General features: G+C 42.6%; 1 protein-coding gene across 7 annotated transcripts in view; it reads right to left on the bottom strand.

Annotated features, from left to right (window-relative positions):
• The window catches only part of kdm6ba (lysine (K)-specific demethylase 6B, a), a 126,073-nt gene that overhangs the window by 4,939 nt on the left and 102,984 nt on the right, over positions 1-18,150 (bottom strand). For all 7 annotated transcript variants that reach the window (XM_056269633.1, XM_056269637.1, XM_056269635.1 and 4 more), the window contains 19 exons: positions 13,535-13,633; positions 12,055-12,147; positions 11,600-11,728; positions 11,391-11,486; positions 11,087-11,297; positions 10,642-10,893; positions 10,387-10,551; positions 9,638-10,150; positions 5,599-8,738; positions 5,347-5,473; positions 4,646-4,751; positions 4,305-4,510; positions 4,035-4,129; positions 3,779-3,847; positions 3,481-3,629; positions 3,246-3,360; positions 2,888-3,075; positions 2,570-2,711; positions 2,348-2,474 (listed from right to left, as the gene is read on the bottom strand). In XM_056269633.1, the coding sequence (XP_056125608.1) occupies positions 2,348-2,474; positions 2,570-2,711; positions 2,888-3,075; positions 3,246-3,360; positions 3,481-3,629; positions 3,779-3,847; positions 4,035-4,129; positions 4,305-4,510; positions 4,646-4,751; positions 5,347-5,473; positions 5,599-8,738; positions 9,638-10,150; positions 10,387-10,551; positions 10,642-10,893; positions 11,087-11,297; positions 11,391-11,486; positions 11,600-11,718 (5,820 nt within the window). In that variant the 5' untranslated portion in view covers positions 11,719-11,728; positions 12,055-12,147; positions 13,535-13,633. The remainder of the gene's footprint in view (positions 1-2,347; positions 2,475-2,569; positions 2,712-2,887; positions 3,076-3,245; positions 3,361-3,480; positions 3,630-3,778; positions 3,848-4,034; positions 4,130-4,304; positions 4,511-4,645; positions 4,752-5,346; positions 5,474-5,598; positions 8,739-9,637; positions 10,151-10,386; positions 10,552-10,641; positions 10,894-11,086; positions 11,298-11,390; positions 11,487-11,599; positions 11,729-12,054; positions 12,148-13,534; positions 13,634-18,150) is intronic.

The raw sequence follows: 18,150 nt of genomic DNA, 5'->3' as shown, positions 1-18,150 counted from the left end.
ACTAGATAAATATTTGAATGCTTATTCCGATCTGAATTCTGACTTGTGATGCAGCCTGAAACATCACACAGGAGAACTGGCCCCCTGACTGAGCCTGGTTTCTCCCAATTTATCTCTCTCCATTCTGTCACCTGATGGAGTTTGGGTCCCTTGCCACTGTCGCCTCTAACTTGCTAGCCGAAATAGCCGAAATGCATAATTTTCTTGTAATCACTGTAAAGCTGCTTTGAAACAATCTGTGTATTGTATAAAGCGCTATATAAATACAGATGACTTGACTAAAGCCAAACCAGAGTGGTTTGACTTTAGACTTGTGAAATTATGTATAATTTCAAGATTAGAAGCAAAACCAGAATGGTCTGACTTAAGATTTGTGAAATTATGCTGAAATTAAACAGCAGACTGAATAAAAATGCAAATTCACTCTCTGACAGTAGGTGGTGGTTATGGAACAGCAGAAAGAGGAAAAGAAAATGCCATCAAAACTTTTCTGAAGACAGTCAGATCCCTTCAGAAATACATAACCCCCCACCCCCAATTCAATATTTATAATTTTCTTCCTCTATTTCGAGCATCATGAACAACGTGCCTGGTACAGTATTTGCTCTGCTGGAGCATCTGTGTTCTCCTTTGCATCTGTCTTTAGTGCATCCCATTTCTAGCCTGTGTCAATGTCCTGTTAACAGACTGTAATATTTCCACACAAATGACATTTTGGGAAATGATTGCAATGCAGTTTGTGTGCAAGTCCGAAATAGAGATCGGCCAAAATAAAACTAAAAAAAGATTTATGGTCAGCCGACCGGTGCATCTCTAATTTCATGTGTTGTTACTTGTAACTGTGTCATTTCTTTACATCACGTCATAAATACAAAAAATACAACACAGTGCCCTGCATTGAACAGGGGTGCATTTCCCAAACAACAACGCTTTACTACCCAACTCTCTGCTCAACTACCATAGTTGATTTCTTGATTTCATGTATCGCACTAGCTAGTCATGGCAAATTTGCGCAAATACGGTTTTGGGAAACAGACGTTTAACCATGTTGGTTAATGATGTCAAGCAGGTGGTGGAGTAATAACTTATTTTAATCAATCATTTTAAGATCGAGTTAATGCCAGATTTTTTAATATAAATTACAGACATGGCATCTGAGGACTAATTGTAATTTTTCTCAGTTATTTTGCTTTATTTCCAGATTCAATCATAGGCTCGTTCTTACGTACTAGAGCACATACACACATGCGCACTCTTCAAGAACATTGCTTTAAATCTCTTGACAAACTAAGAGACGTAAATGACATTTGTATACATTCAAAATAAAAGATATAGCTTGTACTGAATGTCAGCTATCTTGTTATTTTGCTCACGATAAGGATTTATTATGATATTTATTTACGATTAGGAGTCCAAATGTCATGCAAACTATAAACTATGCTTCTAAACACAGGTCGAGAGCTGTCGTTCCAACCACACAACTTTGCGATGTTGTTTGCGAATGTTCATTGGGCAACACAGACTCATTGAACTAAACTTATAACAAAAAGGAACTTGCGACCATAGTTGGCTTTCGGGAAACGCACCCCAGCACCGTTCAGAAGCAGTCATTATTAAAATGGTGTGAACACAACAAAAGGTTGTGATTATACTGCTGAGGAACAGTGTTAACAATACATTTTAAACACTGATTCTTCAATTCCTCTGCCATTGGAAGTCCATGTGATGTTTTGCCCTTACAGTCCAAAAAAAACAAAAAAAAACTGTTTCCTTGACAGTGATAAAATCTTCCTGGACTTTTAACTACCTTTGTTTGAGGGCTATCCAAAATAGCCAGTAGACGGATATTTTGCAAATGGCTTAAATGGTGACGTAGCTATGTCACAGAAATAATAGCAGGACTACAAATAATGCGTTAAAGCAGTTCTCTTCTATTGTAGAGATTCAATCCCTTTGAACTTTCAGCATGGACTGTGTGCTTTGCAGATTGTTAACATGCACAAACAGCTATATTACACACGAAAGGAAATGTACAAAAAAAAAAAAAAAACACATAATAGATCCCCTTTAGAAGTTGAAGGGTGCCATTCCTGGGCCTCTAGTGACACCAAAAGGAAGTGCAAAAAATAATGATTGCAAGTGGTGCAGAAATTACACAGGTTGTGCCAAATTCGAATGGAGAATAACTCAAAGCTGCATTATTTCATAACCAGAGATGACACCGCTACATGCTAAATATTCTTTTTTTGGAATATAATTGTGCAGGTCTAGTGGGTTTTTGCATACTGGTAGTATCTTTCTACGCAGAACCAGCCATACAAACTATAAAGCACAACATTCGACTCACATCACACTCGTTACAGTAGTAGGCCGGCTCATCCTTCACTCTGCTCTGGTAGGAGATCTTCTTTCCTGATGCCACCAGCTGGTCCCTCAGGATCTGAATGTGCTTAATAGACTGAAGGAGACAGTGTCTGAAAAGGAGGGGGAAAAAAACAAACAGTTATGAAATGTCCATGCTACTTAATTGTGGTGTAACCTGGTAAGAAAGAGTCTGCTGCATACTCACTTGATCATCTTGTAAGTGTCTGGATCGCTGACTTTGACGTTGCGTGCCACGTTCCAGGACACGTGAATCATGGGAACGATGGATTTCACTTTCTTCACTTCGTTCCACTCAAATCTCTCTAAAGCCAACTGGTACTGATATGCTACAAATACAAAAGATAAAGGTCTAGCAAAAAAGCTTTTTACATTTCTGTGCCCTGGCTAAGAAATTTTAGTTTTACACATTTTGTTGCAACCGTTTAAATGTAACCATAAAGACTGATTTCTTTTTATCATTGAAAATTTGTAAGGTTACAAGGTCAGTGTGTAGGTTACTCACAGTTGACAGGCCCCACATTCCAAGCAATGTTGTTGCACCAGCCTACGGCTTGAACCCAGTGTACAGTGCCTGCGTTGATCCATACCAGATCTCCTGGCCTTTGGATGAACCGGTACACAGGGATATTAGAGCGGTACAAGTCATCCAGAACCGGCCACCATGATCCTGTCAGGTAGTCCACTCCATGCCTGAGAGAAAATTCGTTCACAAACTTAATATATTTTGTGGTTAAAATTAATAGCCAAACAATATTTTATTCCTAATGAAAGTATGTGTGTTATTTTGACAGAGTTTTTGATAAATTGAGTAACTCTACTGTGGCTTAAAAAGACAGATTTGGCATGTTTCAAGTTCTTACTTTTCACAGAAATCACTGATGGCCTCCCAGTAGTCGTCATGGACAGAAAACCACTCACAGTCTCCAGGCCCAATATTGATATTTACGGAACAAAAGTTATTGTTCTCCTGGTGTCCTGATGGCACAAGCATTAAACATGAAATTTAACACCAATAAAGAACTACTTGCCAAAGCAGACTAATCCATCCTTGGCTGACTACAAATCAAGAAAGTTATTTGTGAGATCGAGTCAAACCTGGTGTGCGGCAGCCAGGGACCTTCATGTAGAGTTGTACTGTATTCATTCCCAAAATGGTGTGGCCAACATGGCTCAGCATATTCCCACTGGAAGAAACGCGCATAAACGCCGGCAACTTCTGCAGTTCTTGCAGCTGAGGCTTCCATCTAAAGCACAAGACAACACCATTTAGATAATACAGATTGCTTGTACATCATCAAGACATAGTTGTGTAATTGCTGTCTGCGTAGAGACTTTCATTTCATCCAAAAGAAGATGCTGCACACGTTGAAGTAATTATGCACAATGGTCTTACCTTTTGGCATCGGACAGGTCAATATTGGTGCCAAATTTTATTATCTTCCCCACAGATTTCTGCTCTGAACTGTAAAAATAATGAAACAATTAATAACAGCAGATCTTTATTCATGCACACACAGTGAGGGTGATTTATTAAAGTTTTAATTAAATTCTTAAAGCAAATGTTATTACTTTTTTTTCTTTTTTTAAATAAAAGTAATTATTTGGATTAATTCAAGAATTAAGTGCTGAGGTAATTTGCAATAAATTACCTGGAGCCGGGAGCTGAGGAGTTACTGGTCAAATTCTCAGAGTTAGAGGCCGATTTGTCATCTTCCTCCTCCTCAAAATCACTGCCCTTTTCTTCCTGCAAGGTCAGACAATGGTATGGTGATTGCATGATGTATATGAAGTCCAGTAATTTAATAGTTATATCAAAACTGTACAAACAAGAATTCTAAAGTGTTTGTTAATTTCCAGAGGTGTATTGGTCATTTTGCAAACACTGTACAAGCTTTTATGGTGTAGGTTTGTGTTCACACCTGTAAGCTCTCTTGGAAGCTGGAGGCCTGGTACTGGGCATACTTGGCAATCGTTGTGTGTGACCTGCTGCTCTCGCAGGGCCAGGTCTGGCCAGTGCCAGTGGAATCCCAGTTCTCATCCGCTGGCTGTTGAACCTGGGTCCGAACTTCTACTGCATGCTCCGAGTTTGCCTCCACCAAAGACTTAGTTGAAAACAGACCAAGATCTATAAAGGAGGAGGAATGGAAAAAAAGCACAACTTAGTTTCAACAACAGCAACTGTTTGGACTCAACTGTAGTGTTACAAAATTGAAAATCTGTCCATCCACCATCTATCCATAAGACATGTGCAGAAACGTACTTAATCTAAGGGAGCCAGCTAGTCCCCGGATGACAGTAACTGGGTTTTTAGAATCTGTGCAGAACTGCAGCAGGACTGGAGAGAATGCATCTCTTTTACTTTCCAACTGTAGAGAAACACCAACATGTCATTAATCATTAAGACATACTTTTAACACTTTCCCTGACATTCACAGAATTTTCAGACAATCCATGTTTCACTGTTAGTACAGTAGGGGGTGAAAAAAAGGAGCAGAAACAAGCGATTAAAGCATAGCTTATGCACGTTGTAGTCTTAGAAAAAAACGCAATTTTCTCAGCTTTTTGTACAAAATGTTGCTTTTTTTAAAATGAAACTTATCCAAATTCAAGTGTTGATAAAAAAAAGAATGCATTTAGCTAGAATAAAATGTTTATCTTTGTCTTTTTTTTTTTTTTAAAGCAGAGGATCTGTTCTTTCTTTTGATATATTGCATATTCAGATTTTCATACAACAAAATATTCAGGAGGCCATGAAAGTTTTCTGAAAATTATCAAAAACTGGCAACTGGCAAAAAAAAAAAAAAGGCTGGGAACTAAAAAAAAAAAAAAAAAAAACGCTGGCAGGGAAAGAGTTAATATACACCAGAACATCAAACTTAATATTACTGGAGTAGATGTTATTGTGCATGTAATACAAAAAAATGACCACCAGGGGGCAGGAAATGCTACTGCAGTGCTTACATAGATACTAGGTGTGGGGGGGTTGAGTTTCTCTCGAGGGATGGGCATCTCTAGGGGCAAAATTGGTTTAACAGAGAAGGCAGGTAGGAGGTATGATTCCTTAAATTTCTCCTTCATACGAGCTCCCCTGAAAAAACAAGACATTAAGTATTAGATATGGTCTTTGATGGTCCTTATGACATTAAACTAAATTGCCACTGCAGGCAAGAAATATTCTGTTTCAGAGATGTCCTGCATGGAAATATCGCTTACTTGCAAGCTCTGATGATTTCACTAGCGGTGTTCTTTATGGTGATTTGCTCTAGAGGAATCCTCTTCTCCTCCACCTCTGAAGCAATAAATGTCTCCCTGTCCCCACTCTCCACTTTTATGAGGCGTATCTTCAGTTCTTTGGGTGGTCCATCTGTCAGTGCCTTTAGTTTCTGAAAGTCATCCGAACAAAATGCTGATGAAGCTGATGGGAGATCAGAGGAACGTCCTGAGCTGCTGTCTTTGTCTCTACTTTGTGCCCACTCTTCCCCTTCGCTCTGAGATTGGTTACATTCCTCTTTCCTTCTCTTCTTGTCTCCATCACGCTCTTGTTCCTTCTCCCTAAACTCCTTACTTTGAATGTCCAGGTTACCCAGCACCTGCCTGCTCTTCTTTTCCTTGTGTGACTTTCCGTCCCTGTGCCGTCGACTGAAGCTTGAAGATGAGGATGAGGAAAGAGACGCATCGTCGTATCTTTCTCTGTGCTTTTTCTTTCTCTCTTTCCTGTCCTCATGTTTTTTACTGCTACTGTGTTTGTGTTTCCTCTCTCGTTCTCTTTCTCTGTGTCTGTCCTTTTCTTTAACAGGTTTGCATATCTCCTGTGACTCTGCCTTTGAGTGGCCTTTATAAGGGAGAATGTGTTTGTTCAACTCATAGCTATGACCAAGCTCTGCTAGCGAAGACTCTGAGATGGTGGTCAGTTTTGGTCGTCTTTCCAACAAGTCTTTCACAGTTCCAGAATCCTTCTCTCCTGTGGGTTCTTCTGAAATCTCTTCCTCATCATCATTGCCCAAAAGATCTGACTGGCTTATTTTATCCCCTCTCTTTCTCTCGGACGCCCAAGCTGTAGGCGAGAGGGGACAGGACTCACCTGAGTTACTAATGGCAGGGGTTTGCGTCGGACTGCTAAAACCTGGGTGATTGGTTGTACCTGATGTGGGAGAAGTGCTTTGTTGTTGCCTGCAAATGTCAGGCCCCAGAGAAAGAGACGAGGAGTACTTAACTCCCACAAAAGCAGAGGGAGGAGGACGACCAAAGGGTCCACCCCGGTAGGTGTATTTCTGGCTCTCAAGCACAGATGCAAGGTTTTTAAACATGCTGTTCACACCTGTCTGGTGGAGATGTGGCCGCTGAGGTGGTGAACAGGATGGCGTTTCATCTTCCCGTTCAGCATCATCTTCATCATCCTCGCACTCACTTTTCTCTAACTCCGAAAGGCCATACAGCTTGGCCAAGTCACTATGACGATAGTTGGTTCCTGTTGTGGCAAGAATGCTTCCTCGCGACTCCATGCTAATGGAATTGGCAGACTTGGGAATGACCTTTAGAACCTCCTCTTCTTCCTCAAGTGAAGAAGTGCGACTGCAAGGCGATGCCAAGGAACCTTGCCGACTTAACACAGGTGGGCTTGCATGACTCACTGGTTGATAATCCTCAGTTGGAGATTGCTTTAGGGCAGGCACGAGGTCCGGTGCGCATAAATAACTCTTCATCTGTGCCACATTAGCAGAAAACTGAGGTTCCGGTACTGCCTGTTCTCCTCTCTGACCAGAATACAACTCCTCCTCTTTCTTGATGGACTCATCCAACATCTTCATAATGTTAGCCAATCCATCAGGCAAGAGCTCAGAAGTTTCCTCCTCAAATTGGGCACCATCAGAGTCACCACTGCAACTACTAGCACTGCTACCCAGACTACCAAGTCCTGTACTGGGCATATGTTTTTGCAGGCTATTTGCGGTCGTGCGGATTTGTGTGCATGAAGAGCGAACATCCTTGGGGAAAGCCTGGTAAAGTTTGGGTGGCTCTCGCAGGGGCGGGGGGTTGGGAATAGCATCCAAAATCCCAGGGATATGAGAGGTTTTTAACATGGTGATATCTTTGGAGGGGTCAGGTTTTAATTGCATTGCGTGGTTGTGGGAGGGGCTGATGAGACCTGACTCTGAGGGGTATGTGGGAATCCCTGGGGGATTCTGAGATGGTGCCCCACTCTTCCATTTCTCTCTCTGCCTTTGCTTCTCACGGGCATATTCAGTCTGTGGGGTGAGAGGGGGTGGTCGTGGTCGTTCATTAATGGTTGTTGCAGTTCCAGAAGGACGTTGGGGCACTCCTCCTCGACTCAACCAGGGATAAGGTGGTGAATTCTGGCTAGGAGGTGAGATGGAAGAGGGTGCATTGGCTGGAGACAAACGAGGAGGTAGAGGCTCAGCTGCACTACCTGACAGCAAACGCTCCAGACTCTTGATTGCGGACTCACCGTGTGGCTTTGTCTCCACTTCTTGTCGCTCTACATTCCGTTTCCTCTTTTCCTCCTGCTCTCTCATTCTCTCTTCTGCTTGCATGTGGCCCTGCAACTCTGCATCAAGTTTATTTAAAGCATCAGCAGTGGATTGAGAGCTTGAGGCAGCAGTTTGCAAACAGGACCTTAGGTAGACTGGGGCTGGAACAGTAGTAGTTGCCTGAGAAATTGAGGGGGAAGCTTGAATGGGCACTAAGTTACATGAACTGTTGGATATTGGCTGGAGGGCTGAACTGACTTTTATGTGTGCTGGAGGTTGAGGGTGATGCAAAGGTGAAATGACGGCTCGTTGGAGAGTGTTAGAGGTCTTGCTGGTGATGACGCTCTCCCCTGATCTCTGAAGCCCTGAGTTTAGGGTGGAGAAAGTAGAGGACACTGGGGTGTAGTTAGGTCTACCTTGTCCTGTGTGAGGAAGAGTGGACTGCTGAATCTGAGATTGTGCCCCTCTATATGGGTGTGGAAGGGTTCCAACACCAGGGTGGACACCCTGATACCCTGGATGTGGCAGATTTTTACCAATCATGGATACATGGTTTGGGTTTGAGATTAGCACTGAAGAATCAGTTCCTCTCCAACTGCTTAGGGTGCTGGGGATGGAGGTGGTGGTAGGGGGTGCAGAGCTCATTGTAGGGATGTCTCCAACATTGGTGTATAGTCCCAGGGAGCAAGGTGGACGAGGAGTTTCCAGGTTTGGGGTAATGACAGGTTTTCGAACAGGGGCCTGAGAAGGACTCACACGTTTGGGCGTCCCTGGACCCTGGTCGCCCCCAACAACCTTATTCTGTGCCTGAGAAAGGCGTGCGACAACCTGAGAATCCCCTGTTGCTGAAATGTCACGTGACTCCTAAAGGGAAATGAATATTAGAGTCAACAAAACAGGTCCCAAAATTTTAACTATAGATAACATTTATATGTTGCGTATCATGCTATTTAGTAATATTAGTCAGGCAGTAATTATCAAGTTAATTATTAAATGCATCAGAGCCGGGTTTTGGTTATAGGGTTAGTTCACCGAAAAATTATAATTCTGTCATTAATTACTCGCCCTCATGTCGTTCCAAACCCATAAGACCTTAGTTCATCTTCGGAACACAAATTAAGATATTTTTGGTGAAATCCGAGAGCTCTCTGTCCTCTCCATAAACAGCAATTTCATTACCACTTTCAAGGCCCAGAAAGGTAGAAAGACATCTAAAAATAGTCCATGTGACCACAGTGGTTGAACCTTAATTTTAAGAAGGGACGTCTGTGTCAGTATCCTACGCAGTTTACGTTGTAAATACAGTGCAGCGCTTCCAGGTTCTACGTCAGAACACCGGTTCTGTATTCAGCCGACGCTGTTCACATGAGCACTATGACGCATGCGTGTGGTGCTGACGCAGGAGCTGGCCAATAATGAGCCAGCGTTCTGACGCAGAACTCTGACTTAGTTTATTGCGCACAAAATGTATTTTCGTCACTTCATAAAATTAAGGTTGAACTATTATTTTAAAAGATGACTTTACTACCTTTCTGGGCCTTGAAAGTGGTAATTAAATTGCTGTCAATGGAGGGTTCAGAGAGCTCTCGGATTTCATCAAAAATATCTTAATTTGGGATCCGAAGATGAACAAAGGTCTTATGGGTTTGGAACGACATGAGGGTGAGTAATTTATAATAGAATTTACATCTTTGGGCGAACTATCCCTTTAATATAAGTTGAATCTGTGTGATTCACTTTATTTAATTCTCTGTGCCTGTTACCTGGTTCTTCCAGGGTTTGTTGGGGTTGTGCTGAGGTACTGTGGCCTGGGCCTGGTTGCTGGCTGATGGGCTGGTGGAATGGATCAGCCCTGGGTGAGGCTGGAACTGGGAGTGACTGTAAGGCACAGTGGTGTGGTTTGCTGGTGAGGGTGCAGGGCGCTCCCTATCTGCCCGCAGTGATGATGAGGATGTAGGTGGTGGAGGAGGATGTCTATCCAAAGAATTCAATACAGAATCACGTCCTCTTTGTGTAGTAGTACCCTGTGGTTGCCCTTGGGTTAGAGCTGAAGGTCTGTTGTTGGGGTAGGGGTATGTTGAATGGTGGGTGTGAGGACTCTGTGAAGGTGGCCCCAGAGATTGTGATGATGGACCGGTCTTGTGGGACTGTGGTAGTAGAGGACCCCTGCTTTGTCCGTAACCTCTTGTGGGGGGAATGATGGGTGAAGACATGGTTGATGGATTCAAGGAAGGCGGTTTATATGGGAAACTTCCAATTCCTGGTTTGGCTGAATCCTGGGAATAGAGCATTAGAAAAATAAAAAATTAAGGAAAGTACATCTAGATGCAATATCAGTAATAATGCCCATACACCACATGACAACGGGTTGCTGTGCTTTTCACACTACACAAACAGTGGATCGTAAACAAGTCCAGATTTTTAACCTGCTAAATAGATTTGCCATATATTAAACTGACACAATACAAGAAAATATAACTGAATATTAATATTCAGATCAGCGATGACTGACCTGGAAATCGATCTGCCCGCTTTTGCGTTCATTTGGATTCCAGAGTGCTCCTCCTTTGTGCAGTGGGCTCCAAAATCCAGGTTTGGGAGAGGGGTAGTGAGAGGATGGCTGCTGATTCAAATGTACAGGTTGCCCAGGTATACGCTCCATGGCTGAATGAGGAGCCTGATATAAGAAACAGAAAAAGAGAGGGCTTTTGTTAAAGGAGAGTTAAGATAGAAAATGCATGGGTGAGGCCATAAAGACATTACCAACCTGCTCAGACCCAGAGCTCTTCTTTCTCTTGCTTGGACCGGGGCAGTCCTCCATGGGTCGGTGTAAAGATGGAGCAGGGGTATGCTGAATGACAGAGTGCTCTCCCAGAGGTTGCCCAGGCCGTTTTAACTGTCCAGAATGAGAGTGAGGTCCTCTGGGTTGCTGCTGAGTCTGGGCTTGAGTCCATATATCAGGTAATGGAGGCATGGGCCGTGAGCCATGGGCTGTGAACTGAGGTTGAGGAGCACCATACTTGTGGAGAAACAGACAGAAACAGAGTTTGGTGAGAGTACTCTTAACCCTAATATTCAGTTAAGTGAACTACAGTGCTACACATTCAATTGAATTCTTAAACGTGTAAATTAAAGCTAGTTATTTTCTTACTACATGAACATCATTCATGTAACAAGAAAGGAACTGAAAAATAATGAAATACAATATTCACCTTCAGTAGCTGATTGGCTCGAGCTGTGAGGTGTGAAGGAGGCCCTGCATTGTAGCCATTGTGTAGTCGGTTGTGGTTTTCACCAGGCAATGGCTCATAACCCTGGCCAGTTCTGGTTGGTTCCCAAGGTCTTGGAGGAGCAGGGGGCATCCTTTGTAATCCTGGCAACAAAGCCTGAGACAGGTCTTGCTTATCCCCTCGATGTAAAGGACTGGAAATAAAAAGACATTAGCCAACTTACAACGCAAGTTGCACGTTTTGCCAGAAGTGTTTGTAAAACAACAATAAAGCTTAAGACACTCACCCATTGTTTAAAAATTTACTAGGCTGGTTTAGGCCAGTCATGTGACTTGGTGGCATATGTGAGAGGAACTGGTGCTGACTGACACCAGGTAAGCACCTATCAAGAGAATGTTTTTTTCTTTGATCATTCCTTTTGATAGCTCTGTTAACACAACTTTATCCGTGAATTCACTAAAAGCATAACGAGGCCCTAATAATGAGGTATATTACCTGGAGGGAGGTGGCCAGGCGCGGCTGCCCACGGGAGTCCATGGTCCCCGGTTGAGTCCGTCCAGAGGAAAAGGGTCCCGTGTGCTGCACCCGGTGAACTGTTCTGGTGTGTGATGCATCCAGCCTAGACTATATAAAAAAAAAGACAATTTATGTAATATCCTACACATTTCCAATATATTAGCCAATACATCTGTCACTACCGGAAAAAAACTTCCCTACATGCTGGAAAGATTGCAAGGAGTTAAGTGGTTGTGACACTGAACTATTTAACTACTAACCCATGATGCTGCCCTAACTGTCTTAGCTTAAATCTGAACAAGTCAGATGGAAGAGCAGACATCTAATCTCTGTATTTAGTGGCTACACTGAAGTGTTAAGATTACAAAATAATGTTATATGCACCAAATATTTTGATCTAAAATACCAAGAGAACAGTACACATGATTACTCACCACACTAGCTGTGAGTTTGAAGCCCTCCACTGCAAAACAGAGAGGGCCACTCACCAACACGAAGGAGAAGCTGTTTACTGCTACCCCTGCCAACTGGAGAAAGAAAGAAAAGAGGAGAGATGGCACATAAGGGGGTGAGGCACAAATATACAGCCAAATCCATTAAACACAGGGGGAAAACACATCCTTTGTAGTCTGTATGAGTGTTTGGCCCGAAGGCAGCGATTAACAAAGGAACCCTCCAGAACATCAGTACCACTTGTAACCTCTAGGGGGCAGTGCTCTTCTGTATTCGAATGGGAGGAAAGGGTGCACAGATGGGCTTGTGGGAGTTCACCTATAGGGTGAGTACACTGAGGTCATTATAACCCTTCCCGAGGCCTCTTGGCAGAGGGTGAGAGTGATGGGAGGGAGGGGACGAGCTGAGCAAAGTCCTGGAGTCAGGCCAGCGGTGTCTGTGTGCATGTGTACATAAAGGAGTGTGTGTACTTGTGTTGTGTTGCTTGAGTTTGATTATTTGCATGTGTATGAGTGTGTGTGTGTGTGTGACAAGAGAGGCACTGAGGTTAATCTCATTAGGCCAGGCGTGATGGAGAGAGGAAAGGACAGAAAGAAAGAGCAAGGGGTGGAGGGAGGAAAGGAACAGCAGAAGGCTTGAACAGGATGGATGGACAGATTAGGGGAAAAAGACGGGTCTAAAATTAAAGTGTTCTTTAGGGAGACTCCAAAGTGAGAAGACCGGCTGTGCTCCCATGAAACACCCACGCATGCGAACACACTGAGCTTCCCACGCATTCTGAACACACATGGCACACCAAGCGCAAGCTGGATGCACAAATATTGGCAAGCGTGCGTGCACACACTCGATTGGCACACGCACATATATGCCCATACAGCAAAAGACGCCTAGCACACACTAATTATGGACTTGCCAAAAGCGTTTCAAGTGTGACAGGCACTTTCTATAGCACAAAACACACACACATTTATTATACAATAAAATAGGCAACATATGCAAAACTTGCCATCAATAAAATGCTGTATAACCTGACGGGTTAGTCCTGGGCTAGTTACCCAGCAGGCAGAGTAACACTTTCTGGGGAAATTTACGAGCCTTTAACACTTCAATACAGTGTTTAAGCTGTAATTTTGGTGATGAGGCATAATTAGTCCAAAGATATATATGCATACGGCAGTATTGAGACTGTTTGGATACAGTACGTGTGTGAGCTATTCCTTGCTCAGCAGGTTTAGACAGACAGCGCGTTTATGTGTGTATTTTGAGCCTACAGTACATATGAGCCCACCCACTCCTCTCTGGCTCATGGTGTTGCACTATTAAAAGGCTTCTCTAATATTTCAGGAAGTCAGGATTTAGCTGCTAGTGGGGACTGAAATAATCATGACCCTGTAATACACTGCATTCTTAGACCAGTTTCTGCATATTCACAGACAGACAGAGAGACAGACACACACACACCTGTCAAATAAGCATCTAGCACCACTTCTCAAAAGTCTGAAGAGTTAGGGTTTAGCACCAACACTCGATCATCTCTGCCGACTCTGTGGTCGTTGATCACTGTAGAGAGAGATAAAGAGGTAAACATCAGTGCATTGAATTTGACTTCACTCTTATTTGTTTTCCTGGTCTATTACTTTGGCTTCATTCCATCCAATCAGCACAAGTGCTGTAAAAACAGCCAGGCCTCGCAGCTGTGCCATCAATAATATCACAGACAGGCTGTCAAAAATGACTTCGGAGAAGAAAAAAGCACTACATTTTATAAGACAAATTGTGATTTAAGAATCTGACATGACAGTATCAGTCATAAGTTTGGACACACCTGCTCAATCACATTTATTATTATTATTATTAATATAACAACAATAATATAGACTATTTAAGCTGCTTAAAGCTTTAGAACAAAAGATATTTAAGATTTTTTTTCCCATAAGAAACATTGAGAATCCAAGAGAGAAGTGGATGTTTTTAAGAAACTAAAGGAAATCCGTCTGCAACACTGGGAGCTCTTGGGTGGTGAGCAGGAAATCCATGATACCGTCTCTCACACACAATGGTGAGAGTTTTTGTGGGGAGGTGTCTGAATAAACACAGGCCTGGCGTACTGGTGTGGAAAGCCAACTATCACATATGAAAACGGTAGCTTCGGAAAAACACTCCATTAGAAATACAGGGTGGATAAAGTGTTTTAAGGGGTTTTATATCTGCATGTTTTTAACACAAGAGAAATGTATACATTTGTATGAACGTAGTATATAGAACAGTATATAACGTAAAGCATATACAGTATATAACGTAGTATATATTGTATGTATAGCCTATAGTTTGGGCTCTGCTGTTAACCTTTAATATTATAGTAATGTGCAGGTAAGGGCTCCCTATATATAGTAGTAGTCAACATTTGAAGTGGATCAAAAAAGTTAATCAAAGTTGTCCTAAGACAAGTACGGGTATTGTTCAAAATTCATGTATAACTTTGATGAAAGGTTTTGATCCACTACAAATGTTGACTACTGTAGTTTAATTCAATTTTGTGTGAATTCAACTTCACAATGCATAAATTTAACTATAATTTGTATACCTGTTACATAGGCATGTGCACAGAGCACACCAAGGGTCTTTAACAGTGGTCTTCAACACTATGGAGCCTTTTTCACATTTCCGGGGTTCTCAGAAGCGGAAGTCATCATAGTAAAATTAAATTTTTTTTGTATTCACTGACAAGGTCATATAACACAATATAGGCCACATGCACACTACAGGTAAATTCAGTTGTCAGTTCACCTTTTGGTGCTTAATCCCATTCTGTACACAAACAATTCAGTAATTTACAGGAGTGGAAAATTAAGCGTAGCGTCAGTTCTGGCAGGTCAGGTTAGTCAAGCTCGCATCAGTGACTCTCAGCTGATCCACACGTCTACCTATAGGAATACGACACCTATCACTGTGTTCATATATAAGCTGCTTCAGTATCAGCATCTATCGTGTTTCTCAGGAGCTTATTACCCTCCTCCATCCCCAGCTCCTCCTCTCGTGCAGTCAAGATTTGGCGTTCGGATTCCCCTTTGAATCAGACAAAATTCTCGAATTATGTTGTACTTTAAAATCTTGAATTAATGATATCTGCAATACATTCTTGTTGGTTCTGTTCTGGTTACCCTAAAGCCTGGTTCACACTACATGATTTTAAGCCCGATTTGCAAATCGTTGAGCTCGCCGACAGGTCAGGGTGTTATCGCGAGCAAATCGTGGGGGATTAGCGGGCGATGAACACTCGCCGATCTGTTAGTATAAAAGAGCCAACAACGCATCAAAGACTCTCGCAGACGCGTCGCCGAGCCCAGAAAAATATCTAGCATGCTTGATTTCCAGAGCTGTCGCACGACTCAACCTCACGTGATGTCATGAGCTACAGCCAATCAGAGCAAGCCTTGGGTTGAGGTCACCGGGTAAATCTTATTTTTTTCTTTTTTTGCGTTTTTTTTTTTTCTCAGAGCAAATCATCGCACAAATAGTTTGCAGCACTAGTTTCTGTCTGACGTCCATATTCGCGTGTTGTGTTGTTCTTCGTCTTCTTCGCTGGGTATTGGCACGCGTGCTGTTTCGCGTCATTTCCGGTTCGTTTTATCGCGTGATTTTTCGTGACAAAACGTGGTTTGTAGACAAGATAGAATCGTTGGATGACAGAGTTGTTGTCAACTCGTGTAGTGCGTTACCTCCTGTTGCGGATCAATCACGTTGTGTCGTGTGGTGTGAACAGCTCAACAACTTGAACACTCCTGATTTCACAGAGAGCAAGTCATGTAGTGTGAACCGTACAGTTCAGCCCGATGTTTTAAAATCATGTAGTGTGAACTAGGCTTTAGGAGGCTTATTGCTGCTCTACGGGAACCGAACAAATAGTTGTTAATGACATATTTTAACGTGCATCAGAGATGTGTCCCTCTACTGTACGTGTGCGGTGCAAGACATGGGAATACAGGGAAAGTGGTACAAGTCTTAACTCATTTGGGTTGCCAGATCTCCCTAGAAAAACAGTGAACAAGAACAAGCCCCCAAATAGGAAATCAAAATGCTTCATGCTGGAAATACGAAAATATTGCGAACCGAACCTGGTCACTTTAATCACTCCATAAACATGATCACTTATGAGCCATGCTTAACCAACAAGCCCAAAAACGCTTATAAGTGGACAAAACTGTGCTTTAGTTAAAACTGTTGAACAGAGTATTTTGTCGCCGTACTTTGGTCAGAATAGCGATACCAACCTCGTGAGACCTTACTCAAATCAAATTTTTTTCAGTGTGCATTCATACTATAGAAACACCCACACATAAACGCAAAACGAAACTTTTCTGTACTACATTTCCACATCTCGCATATTATTCTGCTACGGTTTTTTACGAGAACATGTTTTTCGTTACTAGTAATATAGATATTGGAAACAATACAGCATTCCGAAACTGATCCTTAAACTTATTGTAAGAGAGAGAAATTGACACACACAAGGTCTGATAACAACTAGCTGCCTGTTGTCTAATGGGGAACTCCCATGACTCAACCATGGAAAGGGCTTACCCCACAACCCAGTCTCTCCCCCCTTCTCTTGCGCAGTCTTTACGGTCAGGTGATCGGGGACGCCCACCTCAGTCACAGTATCGGAAATTTCTGAAAGTGTGCCGTCATCGATAAACATATGCACAAACATATGCACTGTAAAATTACAGTGGGGTTTTTTTCTAACCAAAACTCACCGACGACGATCAGCCAGGAGAAAACAGTTGGTTTGCGGTTGGTTTAATTATAAAAAGGGAACGTGGATGTGTGGTTATTGGTTTATTGTAAGGCATCGCATCTGCATTCGCTTTCATGCTACAACCAACAAGAACTGTTTTCTAGAAATGCCATGTGTATTTACTCATACTTAGGTTCAGAAACTCTTTGGAAGTAACTCAAATCACTTTCGATTCTTAAATGTTACAACAAGGACATCATAATTAGAAAATTTCCCCATTCACCCCCCCACGTCGACCCTCATCTTGATAAAAAAATCCCCATAACAACAAACATCAAACAACTATTCCAGTCACTGTCTTGGTCGTCACACTTACCAGATCAGCACCTAAAAACACCAAACAAATCGAAGGCCACATATGTGGGCGTCTCCAACCGACATGGTCCAATCAAACAACAAAAAAACCCTTCAGGAAATAACCTCATCAACTAACCAACCATACAGCTGGACCAAAAGGTTTGACATTTGAAGTGATGCGTACATAATTTTTTTTAATTTAAGTTATGAATCGCTTTTGAAAGAATAAAGGGCTGACATCAGTAACATGGCAATGTGAAAACAATCCCAAAAGGAGGAGATTATTTTAAAATAGTGATATGGGTCATGTCTGTGAATGATGACGACACTATCCTCATTCCTGCCAGAAACCACCACAAAGCTACCCGGAGAGCCAAAACAGCTGAGCAGAAAGTATGCAGAAAAGAACGACATGGAGTCAAGGAATTGCGGTGTCTGAAACAGATTGGAGATAAGGATAGGAAGAGGAGAGGAATTGGGAGAAAGCGGAAGAGCCTGTGGGTGAGCGCTCACATTTGGCCATTATATAACCCAGCTCAGATACAGATCACACTCAGAGGCACAAGGAAACACAACGTCACAGTAGGCTTGCGTCTGTTCTCTTCCCTCTGTGTGTGTGTGTGTCTGCCTCTGCCAATGATGCAAGGTTGAGTCGTCACAGTGGCGTCGCTGCATTTCCAAGCCCACACTCGTAGCCTCCACACACTCGTGCGCACAAGCAACACAGTGTACACCCTGATTCAGAGAGGGAGTTCGGCTGAGGACACACACTCACATGTAACTTCATGACAACCTACCCTCAACCTGGCACCACCCTTCCAAAAATAACACTGCAATAAATACGTTCACAACTGGCCCCATTCTATGCAGTGACCATGATTGTTTTCCCTGCTCTTGTTTTCATGTCATCGCCCTTGACCTAGTTCCTGATTTATGTTTGCTAGACAGACAATAAATCCATCAGGATGCGTTTAATGATTAG

This window comes from Rhinichthys klamathensis, unplaced genomic scaffold (genome assembly GCF_029890125.1).
Source record: "Rhinichthys klamathensis goyatoka isolate OS25496 unplaced genomic scaffold, OSU_Roscu_1.1 h1tg000286l_1, whole genome shotgun sequence".
Lineage (NCBI taxonomy): Eukaryota > Metazoa > Chordata > Actinopteri > Cypriniformes > Leuciscidae > Rhinichthys > Rhinichthys klamathensis.
This window is presented reverse-complemented; position numbering and strand designations above follow the sequence as displayed.